Source organism: Microcaecilia unicolor, unplaced genomic scaffold, assembly GCF_901765095.1.
Source record: "Microcaecilia unicolor unplaced genomic scaffold, aMicUni1.1, whole genome shotgun sequence".
Classification (NCBI taxonomy): domain Eukaryota; kingdom Metazoa; phylum Chordata; class Amphibia; order Gymnophiona; family Siphonopidae; genus Microcaecilia; species Microcaecilia unicolor.
Genome location: NW_021963777.1, coordinates 30,291 through 52,236, shown reverse-complemented (window position 1 = coordinate 52,236; position 21,946 = coordinate 30,291). Strand labels below are relative to the sequence as shown.

General features: G+C 48.7%; 1 protein-coding gene across 1 annotated transcript in view; it reads left to right on the top strand.

Moving 5' to 3' along the window:
- Positions 1-1,612: 1,612 nt before the first annotated feature.
- LOC115459624 (zinc finger protein 287-like) overlaps positions 1,613-21,946 on the top strand; it is a gene marked incomplete at its 5' end in the record, with an annotated part of 38,102 nt that continues 17,768 nt past the window's right edge. Inside the window, one exon of the mRNA XM_030189431.1 lies at positions 1,613-1,819. Coding sequence (XP_030045291.1) covers positions 1,613-1,819 — 207 coding nt within the window. The remainder of the gene's footprint in view (positions 1,820-21,946) is intronic.

Sequence of the window (21,946 nt, the reverse complement as noted above, 5' to 3'; positions counted from 1 at the left end):
AGCGGTGCAAAGAAAAAGCTACGAGAAATGGTATGGGATTTGCGTTCCAAGACGTATGAAGAGAGACTTGCTGACCTGAACATGGATACCCTGGGGAAAGGAGTAACAGGGGTGATATGATACAGATGTTCAAATATTTGAAAGGTATTAATCCGCAAACGAATCTTTTCCGAGATGGGAAGGCGGTAGAGAAACGAGAGGACATGAAATGACGATTGAAGGGGGGCAGACTCAGGAAAGATGTCAGGAAGTATTTTTCACCGAGAGGGGTGGTGGACGCTTGGAATGCCCTCCCGCGGGAGGTGGTGGAGATGAAAACGTTAACGGAATTCAAACATGCGTGGGATATGCATAAAGGAATCCTGTGCAGTAGGAATGGATCCTCAGCAACTTAGCCGAAATTGGGCGGTGGAGCAGGTGGGGGAAAGAGGGTTGGTGGTTGGGAGGTGAGGATAGTGGAGGGCAGACTTATACGGTCTGTGCCAGAAGAGCCGGTGATGGGAGGCGGGACTGGTTGGTTGGGAGGCGGGAAATACTGCTGGGCAGACTTGTACGGTCTATGCCCTGAAAAAGGCAGGTACAAATCAAGGTAAGGATACACATGAGTTTATCTTGTTGGGGCAGACTGGATGGACTGTGCAGGTCTTTTTCTGCTGTCATCTACTATGTATGTTACATGCTCAAACAACAGAATAATCCATTTGTGTATCTAAAGGTAAAGTTCTACAAAACAGATGAAGATGTGATTCCATATGCCCCCAATGAAAAGAGAGTTTAATTCTACTTCATTTAATTTCAATATATTCCATCATCGGTTATAACACCAGCTTCCCAGGGCAGATTAGAACAGTTAAGATGAACCCATCAGGAAACAGGATATTCTCATTGAAATTTGGGCCATCTGTATTGTGTACAGTGTATTTATTTAGTTTTAGTGTAGAAAAATGAGCACAAATACAGAGTTTAAAATTGGCTGTTTCTACCAGCTATTATAATTTTTAAAGCTGTTTTAGTGATATTCAATTGTGATTTCAGGATATTCATATCTACAGATGGGAAGCTTTCAAATAAATTAAAAAGCTGTCCAATAAGAAACAAAAAACAAAAACCTTTTGTCCTTCACCTTTTAAGGCACTGTCTATCCAGCTGAAACAGCTTTAGACTGTGTTTCAGATGGAACAACAATTAAAAAACAGATAATGTTGAGCAGCAGCTCCTAGTTTGCTTGCTTTGTTTGAGTGAGCGGGGATGACGGCTGCGCTGGGAAGGGGAAACGTAAATTGTCCGAACTGGCTTCCTTGCTTACAGTGGGCTAGAGAGGCTCACTGTCCACTCCTGTTTATTAACCTCCTGGTTGTACACAGATGTACTTTAAAGGAGGTAACACCTCACCCAAGGAGCGTGCATGACCCATTATGTGACCTGAAGTTTAGTAGGCACGAGCTTATCATCCTGGTCAAGTAAGTTGTTTTGAGTGTACAAAGATGGCGGTGGCTGCATTTGGGAGAATGAGAAGGCCTTGGATGAAGTGGCTTCAGCCTTTTCACATCATGCCGTCTCCTTGACCACACCAGGGGGAGGAGCTCTGAACATGCTCTGTCTCTTTGTCTAGTGTCTGCAACAAGAGCTGCAAAGAGGGAAAAGACTGAGAACAAAAGCAAAACCTTTCTGTCTCTGGGTCCTGGAATCCCTGCAAGACCCAGTCTCAGCTCTGCAGATCTGGAATCAGCTCAACCTCCTCCTGTTTTATTCATCTGTCCAGGGAAATCTCCAGCTTGAATCTATTCAGAGGGGAAACAGCAGGGAAATGTCTGATCAGGTAAGAAATGATTCTCTCTCCTCTTGCACACAGGGTTCCAGCACTAACAGGAAAAGATTTCTGTCCAGTTTATCCTGCTTTCTCTTCTCTCTCCTTATTTGTCCATGTGGAGTGAAGCAGTAGGTCTACTTTATGTTTCTTAAAACAAGATACTGCAAAGGTAAACAAAAGATTAAAGCTGTTTACAGCCAGCCCCAGGGTCCTTCCCTCTGTTGCCATGTGGGAAGGAGGCAGCAGAGGGAAAGCTTCAGGCCAGCTGGAGAGAGCAAGACTGTGGATCCTACCTGCTAATGCTGCAAATCTGTAGGCCTTTGAGGAGGGGGACATTGGGAGGTAGGAAGGCATGTGGGACCCCTAGGGGGGAACAGAGTAGGGGCCAGAAGCTGCACATGAATGGAAGGTAGAGAGGAAGATTCTGCATATGGATGGAAGGGAAGTGAAGTGGGGGATCCACATGAAGGAAAAGAAAGAGGAGAGGGGGAAATGTACATGGAAGAGAAGGGGAGTGGGAAAGCAAATGAAAGGAAGGAATGGGAGAGGAGACTATTCTGCACATGGATTCAAGGAAAGTGTGTGTGTGAGTGTAGAAGAGAAGGCAGAGGGGAAAATGCACATGAATGTTGCCATAGAAGGAAAGTGTTGCCAGATTGGGACAGATTGAAGGCCCCTCATGCCCAGTATCCTATTTTCCAACAGTGGCCAAACCAATTGACAAGTACCTGGCAAGATCCCAAAACAGTAAAATAGATTTTATGTGCTTATCCTAGAAATAAGCAGTGGATTTTCCCTAAGTCCATCTTAATAATGGCTTTTGGACTTTTTTCTTTTAGGAAGTTAGCCAAACCTTTTTTAAAACCTTGCTAAGGTAACTGCTTTTACCATTGGTGATCGGTGACCCAACTGTTTGGGGAGGCTAAAGAGGGCGGGGTTGGGGGGTGGAACTTAAATCCATAATTGTCTGATAACACACAGAAAAAATAAATAAAAATAAGTCACAATACCTTTTATTAAATTTAGATATTAGATATGTATCATATGTCAAAGAATAAAGTGGTTGCTCAAAGCATATTTATTTATTTATTTGTAGCATTTGTATCCCACATTTTCCCACCGACTTGCAGGCTCAATGTGGCTTACATTTGTCGTAATGGCGGTTGCCATTTCTGGGTAACAGAATTACAAAAGTCATTGCATTAAGGTGCATACATACATGGTAAAGAAGACTACGACATGGTATTGCATATTGGTTCCTGAGTGATAGATTGGATTGTAACATACATTAGGTCATCAACTATAGAGAGACCATAATCGACATAAGGATTAAAGTGGTAGTGCTTGATCATTATTAACAAAGAGGTTATAAATTCAAGTGATAAAGAGTTCGGTTTCTAGTTCTTGTGCAATCTTATTCTTTAGTATTGAGGGTGGATGTTATTGGTATACTTCTTGAACAGTTCAGTTTCAGTAACCTTGCGGAAGGATAGTCAAGGTCTTGCGTTGTTTTTATGGCCTTCGGGAGAGCGTTCCATAGTTGTTTGCAGATGTAGGAGAAACTGGTTGCGTATGTAGATTTATACTTTAGCCCTTTACAGTTGGGGTAGTGGAGATTGAGGAATGAGCGTGCTGATCTTTTTGCATTCCTAGTAGGTAGGTCTATAAGGTCTGACATATACTACTACTGCCCTGTTTCCCCGAAAATAAGGACAGTGTCTTATATTAATTTTTGCTCCCAAAGATGCGCTAGGTCTTATTTCAGGGGAGGCTTTATATTTTCATGAAGGAGAATTCACATTTATTGTTGAACAAAAAAAATGAACATTTATTACATACTGTTGTCATCACAAACCAGCATAACCAGACAAACTGTGAATCCTATCAAGAATTTCTTCTACCGGTATGGTACATTTACCGATCCCGATATTTATGAACACAAAGCAAGATTTATTCAATGACAATAATATCATCATCTTCTGGAACATCATCATAACAATCTAAACCCTGAATTTCCTGGTGAATTTCTTGTGACTCCATTTCTTTCAGAATCATTGGCCCAAATCTCTCATGTCTAGCAATAGCACTGTCCTTAAATGAGTACTTCTTGTCAAGGTAGCCTGCTCGTAGTGCATTTGCAACGCAACTGTCAGTGATTTTCTCCCATGAACTCTTCACCCAAGTCACAGCCTCTTGCAGTTTAGGCTTGACAAAGTTTCCACGCTGATTTTTCTCCATTCTATTTTCAATGTAGTCATTAATTTCCATGCGCAAATTGTCCTTGATGGCTTGTTTATTGCAATATCAAGAGTCTGGAGATAGGCCGTCATTCCTGCGGGAGTCATTATTTGATCTATTTTTCTTTCCTGAAGAAATTTCTTCATGTCTTTAGCGCGGTGTGTGCTGGCTGCATCCCAGACTAGCAGACCTCTTGGCTCCCTCGCGTAACAAGCGGCAGCATTAAATCGACCCACTTCCTTATAACTGCTTGCGTGGCCAGGCTTTTCAGTTTCAAGAATAAAAATGCCTGAAACACGTTCAATCTTATCCTTCTTGCCCTTAGAAATTATTAAAGCTGGGACTTTAGTGCCATCCAGACGAATTGCCAAAATACAGGTAAAACGTGCACTTTCGTAAGCAGTGGAGGGTATGTACACTGAGGAGGCACCCCGCTGTTCAATTGTTGTTTGAGATGCTTGGCCCATAAACACTGCAGTTTCATCCATAGCAATCATGTTGGAAAGATTGTATTTAGAGAAGTCAGCGTCATCAATAAAGGACTTGAATGCAAATGCACGTTTAATAATTTCAGCATCTTCCAGCCTAAACAGTGTTGTGGATCTTCTTAAAGACAGTTCACTTCGCTGAAGGAAACCATCCAGCCAGTGTTGTGATGCTTTGAATTCTTCGGGGGCTATTTCGAACTGTGGTGCCATTTCAAGGGCAAATTCTTGAACCTGAGCCCTATTCACAACCAAAGCCTTTGCTCTCCTGTCAACAACCCAGTCACAGATCAGGTCTTCCAGCTCAGAAAATAATGGTTGCCGACCTGATCCACACTTGCGCTTTTTAGCTTTTCCGTTGTCCACTTGTTGACTGAGGTTACCGTAATCTGCTCGCTATTTTCGGACCAATCGGATATTCAACATCTTCTCTTTGCAGAAAACAGTAAGATTTTTGCCCCAAGAGTCTTCCACGATTCCTTTCTTGTACTCGACGGAATAGCTCTTTCTTTTTGCACTCATGTCTAGGGCCAGGGTAAGCCGTCTAGTTGTACCGGTAAAAAAAAAACCTTACCACGTTGGCAAACTAGCCTGAGTCAGGCAGCTGTCAATGGACCTCAGCACCTGTGTCACAACTAATCTCTCACTAAGTTTGTGGTGTTTTCTTTTAAAGTATTCTACTACTCAAATTCCTTTGAAAAAGAGCAAAAGTCCCTTTCTGAGGAGGGGTTTTGCAGAATGTCTTGCCAGATACACAGACCAAATTCTTACTCGCCCCCACCTCTCATACGGACTCCCTCCCAAGATCGCAACTGGCACCAGGCTATGGCACTTTTATTTTAGAGCAAACAGAAAAAGCAAACGCTGGGCCTTCAGAATGGAGAAAAATGTATCCTTTATTTAGACAAAGTCTTTGTCAAAATAAAGGACTACATTTTTCTCAATCCTGAAGGCCCAGCGTTTGCTTTTTCTGTTGCTTGGTTGTTTTTGTATGCTGTTTTCCCTCTCTTTTGTGTCTGGACTTTTATTTTAGAGGCAGGCTTTTCCTTAGAGTTCCCATCCCTTACGCGACATTATGACCATCGGCAGGCTGCAACCACTGGAAGGGGGGGGGGGGGGGGACAAGTAGAATTCATCCCCTCCGCTCACCGGTCTATAATTTTCCGGATCTCCCCTGGAGCCTTTTTAAAAAATGGGCGTTACATTGGCCACCCTCCAATCTTCCGGTACCACGCTTGATTTTAAGGATAAGTTGCATATCACTAGCAGTAGCTCCGCAAGCTCATTTTTCAGTTCTATCAGTACTCTAGGATGAATACCATCCGGTCCAGGAGATTTGCTACTCTTCAGTTTGCCGAACTGCCCCATTACGTCCTCCAGGTTTACCGTGAAGTCAGTAAGTTTCTCCGACTTGTCCGCTTGAAATACCATTTCCGACACCGGTATCCCACCCAAATCTTCCTCGGTGAAGACCGAAGCAAAGAATTCATTCAGTCTCTCCGCTACGTCTTTGTCTTCCTTGATCGCCCCTTTTACCCCTCGGTCATCCAGCGGCCCAACCGATTCTTTTGCCGGCTTCCTGCTTTTAATATACCGAAAAGAAATTTTTACTATGTTTTTTTTTGCCTCTAATGCTATCTTTTTTCGAAATCCCTCTTGGCCTTCTTTATCTGTGCCTGGCATTTGCTTTGACACTCCTTATGCTGCTTCTTGTTATTTTCAGATGGTTCCTTCTTCCATTTTCTGAAGGCGTTTCTTTTAGCCCTAATAGCTTCCTTCACCTCACTTTTCGACCAGGCCGGGTGTCTTTTGGACTTCCGTCTTTCTTTTCTAATTCGCGGAATATGTATGGCCTGGGCCTCCAGGATGGTATTTTTGAACAGCGTCCACGCCTGTTGTACAGTTTTTACTCTCTCAGTTGCCCCCCTACGTTTTTTTTTTAACCGTTCTTCTCATTTTATCATAGTCTCCTTTTTTAAAGTTAAACGCTAACGTATTTGACTTTCTGTGTACAGTTACTTCAAGGTCAATATCAAAACTGATCATATTATGATCACTGTTATCAAGCGGCCCCTGTACCATAACGTCCCTCAGCAGATCATGCGCTCCACTAAGAACCAAGTCTAGAATTTTTCCTTCTCTCGTCGGCTCCTGCACCAGTTGCTCCATAAAGCTGTCCTTGATTTCATCAAGGAATTGTACCTCTCTAGCGTGTCCTGATGTTATATTTACTCAGTCTATATTTGGATAATTGAAGTCACCCATTATTCCATATCATCAAGCTGATCAATCCATAGACTGGTGGGTTGTGTCCATCTACCAGCAGGTGGAGATAGAGAGCAAACTTTTGCCTCCCTATATGTGGTCATGTGCTGCCGGAAACTCCTCAGTATGTTCTCTATCTCAGCAGGTGGTGGTCACACACAGCAGCAGCTCTGGCTAGGCCTCCAAGCCTAATTTTTAGGTTTTGTTGAGTGCCTGGGGTTGAGGGCTCTTTTGAGGAAGTGCAAACCTGGTGGTGCCAGGTCCCTCCTTTTCTCCCCCCTCCCGCTGGCTCCGTTAAAAAAAAAAAAAAAATTTTGAACGTCCTTAAAGGCGTTTATTTCGACGTTTATTTAAACGTTCATTGCAGCTACTCACTGGGACACCAGGTCGTTACAGCTCGGAGCGGAAAGCAGGTAATTTTTACCTTTTTATAGCGGGCAGGGGGTTCCCCGATTCTTCTCCTCGTGGCATATGGCGTCGGAGGGCGAGGGCGCAAAGGGTCGCTCCCCGGATCGCTTGAGCGCTTCTAGAGGGGATGCGGGGGTCTTAAAGCCTGATTCGCCCTTGTTGGGTGACAGTTTCGTGACCGATGAATGTCCCGGTCCTTCCTCCGGCGTGGCGATTTTTCCCACCATAAACGCCCATCCCCCGCTCCTCGCCTCCGCCATCTTGGCCGGCCACGCGGCTCGGACGGCTTCCTCGTGGGCCGCCCTTGAGGTTGGAGACATTAATGCCATGAACGCCCTTAATTTGGGCGACGGCACAAAAGCGGCTAAAGTTAAGCGCCGTTCTTCCCGCGCGGCTCCTTCGCGGAGTGTCGCGCCGGACGCCATTTTGGATGCGCAGCATGTCTCTCCCCCGCTCTTTCGAGCGCCGGTTGAGGGTGCGTCTGGGGCTGTTGCCCAGGCTGCGGAAGTGCACAGTCTGGGGGGTTTCTCCCCCGAGTTTGTTTTGCTGCTGCATCAGGCCTTCCTCATGCAAAACGCTGCCCCTGCTCCCTCGTCTGGTAAAGAGGTTGAGGTTCCCAGAGGTAAACGCCCTCGGGTTGATTCCCAGGCCTTGGAGGACTTTGTCTCCTCCGATGTAGATGAGGGCAGCGTGTATGAGGTCTCCCAACGGTCCTTTGCGGACTCCTTGGAGGAGACGGATCCCCGCTCGGATGGAGCGGATGACCCCTCTGCAGCGCGGCTTTTTAGCCCAGAGGATTTGCCCAACCTGTTGTTACAGGCCATGGACACTTTGAAGATTTCCTCTCCGGAGGACGTCTCTCCCTCAGCCCCTGTTGGCTCTGCCATTATGCTGGGGACGAAGCGCCCCCCTAGAACCTTCCACGTGCATGATGCCATGCACACCTTAATTTCGGCTCAATGGGATGTCCCGGAAGCGAGCCTTAAAGTGGCTAGGGCTATGTCCCGCCTCTATCCTTTGGCTGTGAGTGAACGTGAGGCCTATCTGTGGCCTACCGTGGATTCTTAATCACTGCGGTGACTAAGAAAACGGCGTTGCCGGTGGAAGGTGGCACGGCCCTAAAGGACGCCCAAGACAGAAGATTGGAGGCGGCCTTAAGGTCGTCCTTTGAGGCGGCTGCTTTAAGTTTGCAGGCCTCAGTTTGCGGCTCCTATGTGGCCAGGATGTGCCTGACTATGGTGCAGCGGGCTTCCCCCTCGGATCATTCCTTGAGGGCTGATTGGCCGGCCCTGGAATCGGGCTTAGCCTATTTGGCAGACTTGCTGTATGATGTCTTGAGGGCCTCAGCGAAAGGCATGGCTCAGACAATCTCTGCGCGGCGGTGGCTTTGGCTGAAACATTGGTCTGCTGACCACGCCTCTAAATCCCGCCTGGCTAGATTGCCTTTTAAAGGCAAGCTGCTCTTTGGGGTCGAGCTGGACAAAATCGTGACCGATCTTGGCACGTCTAAGGGCAAGAAATTACCAGAGGTCAGGGCTCGGGCTAGTACTCGTCCCGGTACCTCCAGAGGACGGTTGCAGGAAGCCCGTCGGTACCGCCCGGGCAAGTCGGGTTCCTCTGCCCCCTCTTCCTTCAAGAGGAATTTCTCCCCCAAGCAGCATTCCTTTCGCAGAGACCGCCGTCCCGGAGGTGCTCCCTCCGGTCCTCCCCCAGGGTCTCGTACCCAATGACGGGGCCTTGGTCCACGCCCCGGTGCAGATTGGAGGACGGCTGTCCTCGTTTCTGGGCGAGTGGACCACAATAACTTCAGACGCGTGGGTGCTAGAAGTCATCAGAGACGGCTACAAGCTAGAGTTCTGCCGACCCTTAAAAGACGGGTTTGTACTCTCTCCCTGCAAGTCTCCGGTCAAAGCCGTGGCAGTGCAGCAGACCTTGGTCAATCTGATCCGCCTGGGCGTGGTCGTTCCGGTGCCAAAAAGTCAGCTTGGCAAGGGACGTTACTCCATTTACTTTGTGGTACCAAAGAAAGGAGGTTCTGTCCGGCCTATCCTCGACCTCAAAGGGGTCAATCGGGCCGTGAAAGTGCGGCACTTTCGCATGGAGACTCTCCGCTCTGTTATAGCGGCAGTGAAGGCAGGAGAGTTCCTGGCATCCTTGGACATCAAGGAAGCGTACCTGCATATTCCCATCTGGCCTCCTCATCAACGCTTTCTGCGTTTTGCAGTCCTGGGACGACACTTCCAGTTCAGAGCCCTCCCTTTCGGGTTGGCTACTGCTCCGCGGACCTTTTCCAAAGTAATGGGGGTCATAGCGGCCTTCCTGCTAAAGGAAGGAGTACAAGTCCATCCTTATCTGGACGACTGGTTGATCCGAGCCCCCTCTTATGCAGAGTGCGGCAAAGCTATGGACCGGGTAGTTGCTCTTTTGAGCTCCCTGGGATGGATCATCAACTGGAAGAAGAGCCAGCTGCGCCCGACTCAGTCCCTGGTGTATCTGGGAGTTCGATTCGACACCCAAGTGGGCAGAGTGTTCCTGCCAGACAATCGGATTGTCAAGCTTCAGGCTCAGGTGGACTAGTTCCTAGTAGCCTCTCCTTTTGGGCTTGGGACTACGTGCAGCTGTTGGGCTCTATGACGGCCACGATGGAAGTAGTGCCCTGGGCCAGGGCTCATATGAGACCACTACAGCTATCTCTGCTGCTGCGCTGGACTCCGATGTCGGAGGATTATGCTGTGCGCCTTCCCGAGGACCCAGCAGTGCGCAAGGCGCTGAGCTGGTGGACGCAGACAGACGAGTTGTCTGCAGGATTGCCTCTGGTGACCCCGGAGTGGATTGTCGTCACGACAGACGCCTCTTTGATGGGCTGGGGAGCCCACTGCTTGGGAAGGACAGCGCAGGGGCTCTAGTCTCCTGCAGAGGCAAGTGGTCTATCAACCTCCTGGAACTCAGAGCCATTCGGTTGGTGTTATTGGAGTTCATCCCGGTACTGGTGTTGAAGCCTGTACGGGTCCTGTCGGACAATGCCACGGCTGTGGCCTATGTCAACCGCCAGGGAGGTACCAAGAGCGCCCCTCTAGCCAAGGAGGCTATGAATCTTTGCCAGTGGGCGGAAGCGAACCTGGAGCAGCTTTCAGCGGCCCACATTGCCGGAGTCATGAATGTCAAGGCGGACTTTCTCAGTCGCCATACCTTGGAGCCCGGAGAGTGGCAGCTATCTGCTCAGGCGTTCTTGGACATCACGAAGCGCTGGGGCCAGCCGAGCCTAGATCTGATGGCGTCATCGGCCAATTGCCAAGTGCCGCGCTTTTTCAGCAGAGGACGGGACCCTCGATCCCTGGGAGTAGATGCTCTTCTCCAACAGTGGCCGACACAAGAGCTTCTCTATGTGTTCCCGCCCTGGCCCATGTTGGGCAGGGTGCTAGACCGGGTGGCAAAGCATCCCGGCAGGGTAATCCTGGTGGGTCCGGATTGGCCCAGACGTCCCTGGTATGTGGACTTGATCAGGCTCTCAGTCGACGATCCTCTGCGGCTGCCAGTGGAGCAGGGCCTGTTACATCAGGGTCCCGTGGTGATGGAGGATCCCTCCCCCTTTGGTCTTACGGCCTGGCTATTGAGCGGCAGCGTCTGAGGAAGAAGGGCTTCTCAGACAAGGTCATCGCCACTATGCTGAGAGCGAGGAAGCGCTCTACTTCTACTGCTTACGCCAGGGTTTGGCGTATCTTTGCAGCGTGGTGTGAAGCAGGCTCACTTTCTCCCTTCACTGCTCCAATTTCTTCAGTGTTGGCATTCCTGCAAGAAGGTCTGGAGAAAGGCCTGTCGCTCAGTTCCCTTAAAGTCCAGGTAGCGGCTCTGGCTTGCTTCAGGGGCCGCCTGAAGGGTGCTTCCCTGGCTTCGCAGCCAGATGTGGTGCGCTTTCTCAAGGGAGTTAATCACCTGCGCCCTCCTCTGCACTCAGTGGTGCCTGCGTGGAATCTCAACCTGGTGCTAAGAGCATTGCAGAAGCCGCCTTTTGAACCCTTGTCGAGGGCATCTCTGAAAGACCTGACGTTGAAAGCAGTCTTTTTGGTGGCTATCACTTCAGCCAGAAGAGTTTCCGAGCTCCAGGCGCTCTCATGTCGAGAGCCTTTTCTGCAGTTCACTGAGGCAGGAGTGACTATTCGCACAGTGCCTTCCTTCCTGCCCAAGATTGTTTCTCGCTTCCATGTGAATCAGCAGCTCTGTCTCCCTTCCTTTCGTAGGGAGGACTACCCAGAGGAGTACTCTGCTCTTAAATATCTGGATGTGAGACGAGTCATCATCAGATACTTGGAAGTGACCAATGATTTCCGGAAATCGGATCATCTGTTTGTCCTGTTTGCAGGTCCTCGTAAGGGTCTGCAGGCTGCTAAGCCTACAGTGGCAAGATGGGTCAAGGAAGCCATTGCAGCGGCTTATGTGGCCGCGGGGAAGGTGCCGCCTATCCAGCTGAAGGCTCACTCCACGAGAGCTCAGGCGGCCTCGATGGCAGAGGCCGGTTCCGTCTCCTTGGAAGAGATATGCAAGGCGGCAACTTGGGCTTCGGCTCATACATTCTCCAAGCATTACCGTTTGACTGTGGCTGCACGGGCGGAGGCCCGGTTTGGAGCTTCAGTGTTGAGGTCAGGGATTTCAATGTCCCGCCCTGGGTGAGTACTGCTTCGGTACATCCCACCAGTCTATGGATTGATCAGCTTGATGATATGGAAAGTAAAATTATGTATCATACCTGATAATTTTCTTTCCATTAATCATAGCTGATCAATCCATAGCCCCTCCCAGATATCTGTACTGTTTTTATTCTGGTTGCATTTCAGGTTCAAGTTTAGTCTTCAGTTACTTCAGAAAGACTTCGTGTTCAAGTTTTTTCACTTGGATTCTTCAAGAGTTGAGACGAGTTTGTGTTACAGTGAGCTGCTGCATTCCTCTCCCCTCCGTTTTACGGGGCTGGATTGAGACTTAAAATTCTGCCGGCACTCCCTCCCGCTTTGTGCGGTTGTAGGGCAGCTTTGTACCCCTCCCGCTTCGGCGGTGTTAGGGTCAGTCAGCTCCTCCCGCGGTTGCGGTTGCAGGATAAGCCAGATCCCCCCGCATCGGCGGGTGTGGTGTCCCTCCCCCGCCCTGCGGGGATGAGCTGGACGGATTCCCCTCCCCCACTTGTGTGGGGATGAGCTGGGTTAATTCCCCTCCCCCGTTTCGGCGGTGGTGAGCTGGGCAGAGTGTCCCTTTGTGGGTGTAATTCTCTAAGTGCTGAGTCCTGCGGATGGAGCTTTGATATCGACATACTGAGGAGTTTCCGGCAGCACATGACCACATATAGGGAGGCAAAAGTTTGCTCTCTATCTCCACCTGCTGGTAGATGGACACAACCCACCAGTCTATGGATTGATCAGCTATGATTAATGGAAAGAAAATTATCAGGTATGATACATAATTTTACCTTATCACATTGCCCATTTTGTTCGCGTCTCTGAATTCTTTTATCATTTCTGCGTCTACCTGCTCATCCTGGTGAGGCGGACGGTAGTACATTCCTATCACCGTATTTTCCCTTTTATACATGGAATTTCAACCCACAATGATTCAAAGGTGTGATTTGTGTCCTGCTGAATTTGTAATCTATCTGAGTGAAGTGTCTCTTTAATATACAATTCTACCCCTCCACCAGTCTGGTCCACCCTATGACTACGATATACTTTGTACCCCGGTATGACAGTGTCCCACTGGTTATCCTCCTTCCACCAGGTCTCTGTAATGCCTATTATATCCAATTTTTCATTTAGTGCAATATATTACTACTACTACTTAGCATTTCTATAGCGCTACAAGGCGTACGCAGCGCTGCACAAACATAGAAGAAAGACAGTCCCTGCTCAAAGAGCTTACAATCTAATAGACAAAAAATAAAGTAATCAAATCAATTAATGTGTACAGGAAGGAGGAGAGGAGGGTAGGTGGAGGCAAGTGGTTACGAGTCAAAAGCAATGTTAAAGAGGTGGGCTTTCAGTCTAGATTTAAAGGTGGCCAAGGATGGGGCAAGATGTAGGGGTTCAGGAAGTTTATTCCAGGCGTAGGGTGCAGCGAGACAGAAGGCGCGAAGTCTGGAGTTGGCAGTAGTGGAGAAGGGAACAGATAAGAAGGATTTATCCATGGAGCGGAGTGCACAGGAAGGGGTGTAGGGAAGGACGAGTGTGGAGAGATACTGGGGAGCAGCAGAGTGAGTACATTTATAGGTTAGTAGAAGAAGTTTGAACAGGATGCGAAAACGGATAGGGAGCCACTGAAGCGACTTGAGGAGAGGGGTAGTATGAGTAAAGCGACCCTAGCAGAAGACGAGACGGGCAGCAGAGTTTTGAACCGATTGGAGAGGGGAGAGGTGACTAAGTGGGAGGCCAGCAAGAAGCAGATTGCAGTAGTCTAAACGAGAGGTGACAAGGGTGTGGATGAGGGTTTTGGTAGAGTGATCGGAAAGAAAGGGGCGGATTTTACGGATGTTGTAAAGAAAGAAACGACAGGTCTTGGCGATCTGATGGATATGAGCAGAGAAGGAGAGAGAAGAGTCAAAGATGACCCCAAGGTTTCGAGCTGAGGAGACAGGGAGAATGAGAGAGCCATCAACAGAAATAGAAAACGGGGGGAGCGGGGAGGTGGGTTTGGGGGGGGAAAATGAGAAGCTCGGTTTTGGTCATGTTTAATTTCAGGTGGCGTTGAGACATCCAGACAGCAATGTCAGACAAAAACGAGAGGTGATAAGGGTGTGGATGAGGGTTTTGGTAGAGTGCTCGGAAAGAAAGGGGCGGATTTTACGGATGTTGTAAAGAAAGAAACGACAGGTCTTGGCGATCTGCTGGATATGAGCAGAGAAGGAGAGAGAAGAGTCAAAGATGACCCCAAGGTTTCGAGCTGAGGAGACAGGGAGAATGAGAGAGCCATCAACAGAAATAGAAAACGGGGGGGGGGGAGCGGGGAGGTGGGTTTGGGGGGAAAATGAGAAGCTCGGTTTTGGTCATGTTTAATTTCAGGTGGCGTTGAGACATCCAGACAGCAATGTCAGACAAGCACGCTGAAACTTTGCTTTGGATGCAAGGTAAGATATCAGGGGTAGAAAGGTAGATTTGGGAGTCATCAGCATAGAGATGGTAGGAAAAGCCATGGGATGAGATTAATGAACCAAGGGAATAAGTGTAGATAGAAAAGAGGAGGGGACCGAGAACAGAACCCTGAGGTACACCGACAGGCAGAGGGATAGAAGTAGAAGATGATCCACCAGAGTGAACACTGAAGGTGCGGAGGGAGAGATAGGAAGAGAACCAGGAAAGGACAGAGCCCTGGAATCCAAGTGAGGACAGGGTATCGAGGAGTATGCTGTGATCGACAGTGTCAAAAGCAGCGGAAAGATCAAGAAGAATGAGGATGGAATAGAGACCTCTGGATTTAGCCAGTAATAGGTCATTGGAGACTTTAGTAAGCACAGTTTCGGTTGAGTGGAGAGGGTGAAAACCAGATTGTAGTGGGTCAAGAATAGCATGTGAGGAGAGAAAATCAATGCAGCGGCGGTGAACAGCACGCTCAAGTAATTTGGAGAGAAAAGGGAGGAGGGAGATGGGTCGGTAATTAGAGGGACAAGTAGGGTCAAGTGAAGGCTTCTTAAGGAGAGGTGTGACCACAGCATGTTTAAAGGCAGTAGGGACAGTTGCAGTGGAAAGTGAGAGGTTGAGAATGTGACAGATAAAAGGAATAAGAGCAGGAGAGATGGCATTAAGAAGGTGGGTGGGAATGGGATCAGAGGAACAGGTGGTACATTTTGAGGAAGAAAGGAGAAGTGTAGTTTCCTCTATAGTAACTTCAGGAAAGGAGGAAAAGGAATGAGGGGAAGGAGAGAGAGGGGAACGGACTAGTGGAGGGAGAGGTGGCGAGGTAGAGAATTCAAGGTTTATCTTTTGAACCTTGTCATGAAAGAATTCAGCAAGGGTCTGAGGAGATAATGAAGGGGGAGTTGGGGGAGGGGGCACCTTGAGGAGAGAGTTCAATGTGATGAAGAGAAGTCGAGGGTTAGAACCAAGAGAGTTGGTCAGTTGGATATAATAATCCTGTTTGGCGCGTAAAAGAGCAGATTGGAAGGAGGTCAGCATGAACTTAAAGTGTAAGAAATCAGCAAGGGCCCGAGATTTTCGCCAGAGGCGTTCTGCGGAGCGGGTACAGGAACGTAGGTAGCGGATATTAGAAGTCAGCCAAGGTTGGGGTTTTGTATGCCTTATAGGGCGGGTCATCAAAGATGCAAGAGTGTCTAAGGCACAGGATAGAGTATTGTTGTAAGAAGAAACAGCCTTGTTGACAGACGTGGATGGTGCCACAGTAGAGAGGAGGTTTGAAACATAGGAGGATAGAGATGAAGGGTCAATATCGTGAAGATTCCTAGATAAATTAGATATGATAGGACGGGACTGGGAGGGAGGAGATTTAAGTGTGAAAGTTATAAGATGGTGATCAGAGAGGGGAAGATCAGAGGCAAGGAAACTAGAGGGTGAACAGTTGGAGGAGAAGATGAGATCAAGACAGTGACCATTTTGATGAGTGGGGGAGGTGGAGCATAGTTGGAGATTAAAGGAGGATGTTAAAGCGAGTAACTTGGAAATATAAGAGTTGGAAGGATCATTAGCAGGAATATTAAAGTCACCAAGGATGAGAGAGGGGGAGGAAGGATCATGGAAGAAGGCAAGCCAGGCATCAAAGTCACTGAGAAAGGATGAAAGGGACTTATCAGGGGGACGATAAATGACCGCTATTCGAAGAGGTAGAGGAGAGAAAAGGCGGATAGAGTGGACTTCAAAGGAGGAAAAACAGTAAGATTGAGGTGGAAGAAGGGGTTAAAATCTGGAGGAGGGAGAGAGAAGTAGTCCAACACCGCCCCCCGCGACCAGCAGGGCGAGGAGTATGTGAAAAAAGATAACCGCCATGGCAGAGGGCTGCGACTGAAGCAGAGTCATCAGGGCAGAGCCAGGTTTCTGTTATGGCGAGCAGATGGAGGTGACGCGAGATAAAGAGGTCCTGGATATAGGGGAGTTTGTTACAGATAGAGCGGGCATTCTATAGGGCACAAGAGAAGGGCAGAGAAGAGAAGGGGAGTAGAGGAATAGAGATGAGGTTAGAGAGGTCGCGGTGAGATCTGTAGAGTTGGGATAGTAGTTGGTGAGGAGGGCCAGGATAGGGATTGATGTCACCGGCTGAGAGTAAGAGAAGGAGTAAAAGAGAGCGGAGGAGAGTAGGAGAGGTGTGGCCACGAAGGCTTCGTCGACCCTCCTCCCCTACCCTCCTCCGCACTCTCTTACTCCTTCTCCTACTTTCCGCAGGTGACGTCAATCCCAATCCAGGTCCCCCTCACCTCTCCTCTCCATATCCACGTAACCAATCCCAGAATGCCTCCAATCTCATCTCTATTCCCCTTCTCCCCCCCTTCTCGTGTGCCCTATGGAATGCCCACTCAGTACGCAACAAACTCTCCTTCATCCACGATTTATTCATCTCCCGTTCCCTTCAACTGCTCGCTTTAACTGAAACTTGGATAACCCCTAACGACACTGCCTCAATCGCAGCCCTATGCCATGAAGGATATCTTTTCTCCCACACTCCCCGCCCAGATGCATGCGGTGGAGGCGTTGGGTTTCTTCTCTCACCCTCTTGTAGTTTCCAACCCCTCCTCCTGCCACAGTCTCACTGCTTCTTATCCTTTGAAACTCATGCCATCCGTCTATTCTACCCGACACCACTCAGAGTTGCAGTCATCTACCGCCCCCCTGAGAAGCCCCTCTCTTCATTCCTTACTGACTTCGACGCTTGGCTCACCGTCTTTCTTGATCCCTCATCTCCATCCCTCATTCTTGGTGATTTTAACATTCATGTTGACAACCCTTCCAACTCCTATGCTTCTAAATTCCTCACTCTGACATCGTCCTTTAACCTCCAACTATGCTCTAGTATCCCTACTCACCGTAATGGCCATTGTCTCGACCTCGTTCTCTTCTCCTCCTGCTCACCCTCCAATTTCTGCACCTCAGTCCTTCCTATCTCAGATCATCACCTAATCACCCTCACACTTCATCACCCTCCCCCTCAACCTCGCCCAACTATAACCAGTGCCTTCAGGAATCTCCAAGCTGTCGACCCCCTACCCTATCCTCTCACATCTCCAATCTCTTCCCTTCCATCTCGTCTTCTGAATCTGTCGACACGGCTGTCTCTACCTACAATGAAATTCTCTCCACTGCTCTGGATACCCTAGCACCATCTGTCTCTCGCCCCACTAAGCGCATTAATCCTCAGCCCTGGTTAACCCCTTGCATCCGTTACCTTCTCTCCTGCACCCGATCTGCTGAACGACTCTGGAGGAAATCTCGCACCCTGTCAGACTTCACCCATTACAAATTCATGCTATCCTCCTTCCAGTCCTCCCTATTCCTTGCCAAACAGGAATATTATTCTCAATTAACCAATTCTCTTGGCTTCAACCCTCGTCGCTTCTTCGCCACCCTCAACTCCCTACTTAAAGTGCCCTCCGCTCCCCCCCCCCCCCCCTCACTCTCTCCTCAAACACTTGCTGACTACTTCCGCGATAAAGTGCAGAAAATAAACCTTGAATTCACTTCCAGGCCTTCTCCTCCCTGTGACTTCTTAACCCACTCCCTCAACCAAACTAACCTGGCCTCCTTCTCCTCCTTCCCTGAGATCACCGAAGAGGAAACTGCTCGCCTTCTTTCTTCCTCTAAGTGCACCACCTGTTCCTCTGATCCCATTCCCACCAATCTGCTTACCAACATCTCTCCTACAGTTAACCCCTCAATCTGTCACATCCTCAACCTCTCTCTCTCCACTGCTACTGTCCCTGACACCTTCAAGCACACTGTAGTCAGACCACTTCTCAAAAAACCATCACTTGACCCCACCTGTCCCTCCAACTACCGCCCCATCTCTCTCCTACCCTTCCTCTCCAAATTACTTGAACGCGTTGTCCACAGCCGCTGCCTTGATTTCCTCTCCTCTCAGGCTGTCCTCGATCCGCTTCAATCCGGCTTTCGCCCACTACACTCGACAGAAACAGCACTCTCTAAAGTCTGCAATGACCTGTTCCTTGCCAAATCCAAAGGTCACTACTCCATCCTCATCCTCCTCGACCTATCTGCCGCCTTTGACACCGTCAATCATAATTTACTTAAGTACATAAGTACATAAGTAGTGCCATACTGGGAAAGACCAAAGGTCCATCTAGCCCAGCATCCTGTCACCGACAGTGGCCAATCCAGGTCAAGGGCACCTGGCACGCTCCCCAAACGTAAAAACATTCCAGACAAGTTATACCTAAAAATGCGGAATTTTTCCAAGTCCATTTAATAGCGGTCTATGGACTTGTCCTTTAGGAATCTATCTAACCCCTTTTTAAACTCCGTCAAGCTAACCGCCCGTACCACGTTCTCCGGCAATGAATTCCAGAGTCTAATTACACGTTGGGTGAAGAAAAATTTTCTCCGATTCGTTTTAAATTTACCACACTGTAGCTTCAACTCATGCCCTCTAGTCCTAGTATTTTTGGATAGCGTGAACAGTCGCTTCACATCCACCCGATCCATTCCACTCATTATTTTATACACTTCTATCATATCTCCCCTCAGCCGTCTCTTCTCCAAGCTGAAAAGCCCTAGCCTTCTCAGCCTCTCTTCATAGGAAAGTCGTCCCATCCCCACTATCATTTTCGTCGCCCTTCGCTGTACCTTTTCCAATTCTACTATATCTTTTTGAGATACGGAGACCAGTACTGAACACAATACTCCAGGTGCGGTCGCACCATGGAGCGATACAACGGCATTATAACATCCGCACACCTGGACTCCATACCCTTCCTAATAACACCCAACATTCTATTCGCTTTCCTAGCCGCAGCAGCACACTTCTTGACACACTGTCCTCATTCGGGTTCCAGAGCTCCGTCCTCTCCTGGTTCTCTTCGTATCTTTCCCAACGCACCTTCAGAGTATTTTCTAATGGCTCTTCTTCCACCCCCGTTCTGCTCTCTGTTGGGGTTCCTCAAGGATCTGTCCTTGGACCGCTTCTTTTCTCGATATACACCTCTTCCCTGGGCTCGCTGATCTCATCACATGGTTTCCAGTACCATCTCTATGCTGATGACACCCAGCTTTACCTCTCCACTCCCGACATCACAGTCAAAACCCAGGCCAAAGTTTCGGCCTGCCTCTCAGACATCGCTGCCTGGATGTCCAACCGGCATCTGAAACTGAACATGGCAAAGACTGAGCTCCTTGTCTTTCCACCCAAACCCTCTTCTCCTCTTCCCCCACTTTCCGTCTCTGTTGACAACGCCCTCATCCTCCCCGTCTCTTCAGCCCGCAATCTCGGAGTCATTTTCGACTCCTCCCTCTCCTTCTCTGCCCATATCCAGCAGACAGCTAAGACCTGTTGCTTCTTCCTCTTTAATATTAGCAAAATTCGCCCATTCCTCTCTGAACAGACCACCCGAACCCTCGTCCACTCGCTCGTTACCTCTCGTCTTGACTATTGCAACCTTCTCCTCGCTGGCCTCCCGCTTAGCCACCTATCCCCCCTTCAATCTGTCCAAAATTCCGCCGCACGTCTTATCTACCGCATGAACCGATACTCTCATATCACCCCTCTCCTCAAGTCGCTTCACTGGCTCCAGATCCGCTACCGTATACAGTTCAAGCTTCTCCTATTGACCTTCAAGTGCACTCAATCTGCAGCCCCCCATTACCTCTCTACCCTCCTCTCCCCGTATGTTCCCACCCGTAACCTCCGCTCTCATGACAAATCACTCCTATCTGTACCCTTCTCCACCACCGCTAACTCCAGACTCCGCCCCTTCTGCCTCGCATCACCTTATGCCTGGAACAGACTTCCTGAGCCCATACGCCATGCGCCCTCCCTGCCCATTTTGAAGTCCTTACTCAAAGCCCATCTCTTCTCCCTTGCTTTTGGTGCCTAACCACCTTCCCCATTCATGATACCTACACTGACTACATAGTTTGTTACCTTTAGATTGTAAGCTCTCTTGAGCAGGGACCGTCCTTCCCCATGTTTAAACTTGTACAGCGCTGCGTAACCCTGGCAGCGCTATAGAAATGCTAAGTAGTAGTAGTAGTAGAAGGCGTCGAAGGCGAGAGGTATTTAGGTGGAATGGGGAAGGCAAAATGGAGGGAAGAAAGAGACGGAGATTAAAAGCCAAGAGGGAGAAAGAGGGTAGGAGAGAAGGTGAGGTGATGAAGTTAATGGATGGGCAGTGAGTTCCTGTAGGGGAGAGAGGTAGGGGTGAGGGAAAAGATTAGGAAGGGACAGGGCTAGGAAGAGAATGTGAATAGGGGCCATAAATGACTGAGGTACTTTAGCAACTGGAAAGAAGATGGCACCTAGAGCGGAGGCCCTGAGTGGATCGGAGATGACTTGGGTGTCACCCCGGAGAAGGCTGTAAGGATATGCAGATGAGCTGCAAGTCCTCCACAGCACCTGAAAGGCAGCCAGTGGTAGATCTGGGCACCTCTCAGCTGAGGAAAGGCTTACCAGGGGTTAGGCCGAAGCCAGCATTCCTTCCTCTGAGGGTCGCCTGATCCTAGCCAAAAGGCACCTGGAAACTCTGAGCACTTGGAGCGAGGGCCCTGGGAAGATTGGGGTGGACCTGGAGTCACCCCGGATACACCTGTGAGGAAATGCAGAAGGGCTGCAAGTCCTCCACAGCACCTGGTGGGAGCGCTGGGCACCTAGAGCGGAGGCCCTGAGTGGATCGGAGTGGACTTGGGTGTCACCCCGGAGAAGGCTGTAAGGATATGCAGATGAGCTGCAAGTCCTCCACAGCACTTGAAAGGCAGCCGGTGGTAGAGCTGGGCACCTCTCAGCTGAGGAAAGGCTTTCCAGGGGTTAGGCCGAAGCCAGCATTCCTCCCCCCTGAGGGTTCCCTGATCCAATATATTCCAACTCTCCCATCTTATTTCTTAGACTCCTAGCATTTGCATATAGACATTTCAGGGTATGTTTGTTGTTCCTATTTGCATGATGCTTAGTACCTGACACTATTGATTTGCCATTTTTTTTCTGATCTTTAGTTGTATTTAAGGGCACCTGGCCTACCACGGTCTGTTGTGGACAACCCGCAAAGGGCTTCTGTGGTATCTTTTAAGAAAGGTTTGCCTGGGCATAGCCAATGAATATCTTTAGTTTTGTGGCAAAGATCCAAATTAGGGACTAGATAATGTTGAGGATCATCTTGTTGGTAAGCAACGTATTTTGGAGTCTCAACACGAAGGTACAAGTTATCATGCCAAGTTCCCACATTCAAAACTTGTTTGAGCTGATACACATTCTCAGGTACAATAAAGGGTAACTGTAAGAGAAAGGCAATTTCCATACGTTCCATATTGAGCATTAATGGGAGGGCCGTCCCTAAATGAAATGCAGTCTGAATTTGGAAGGGTTCAATTGGTAGACGAGTAATTTTAGCAAAAGCATCCCTATTAACTTCAGAGGGGACCAAATAAGTAGGTATGTTACCTAGGATAAGGTTACTAACACTTGTATCTAATTCCCTAAACAAATCTTGCATAAGGTCTTTAACAGGGTGGATAAATAGACGCTGATCATTCAAAACACCTTTAATTATAGACAAATCAACCGTGTTTATCTCAATCTGGCGAGTATGCAAATTAACAAG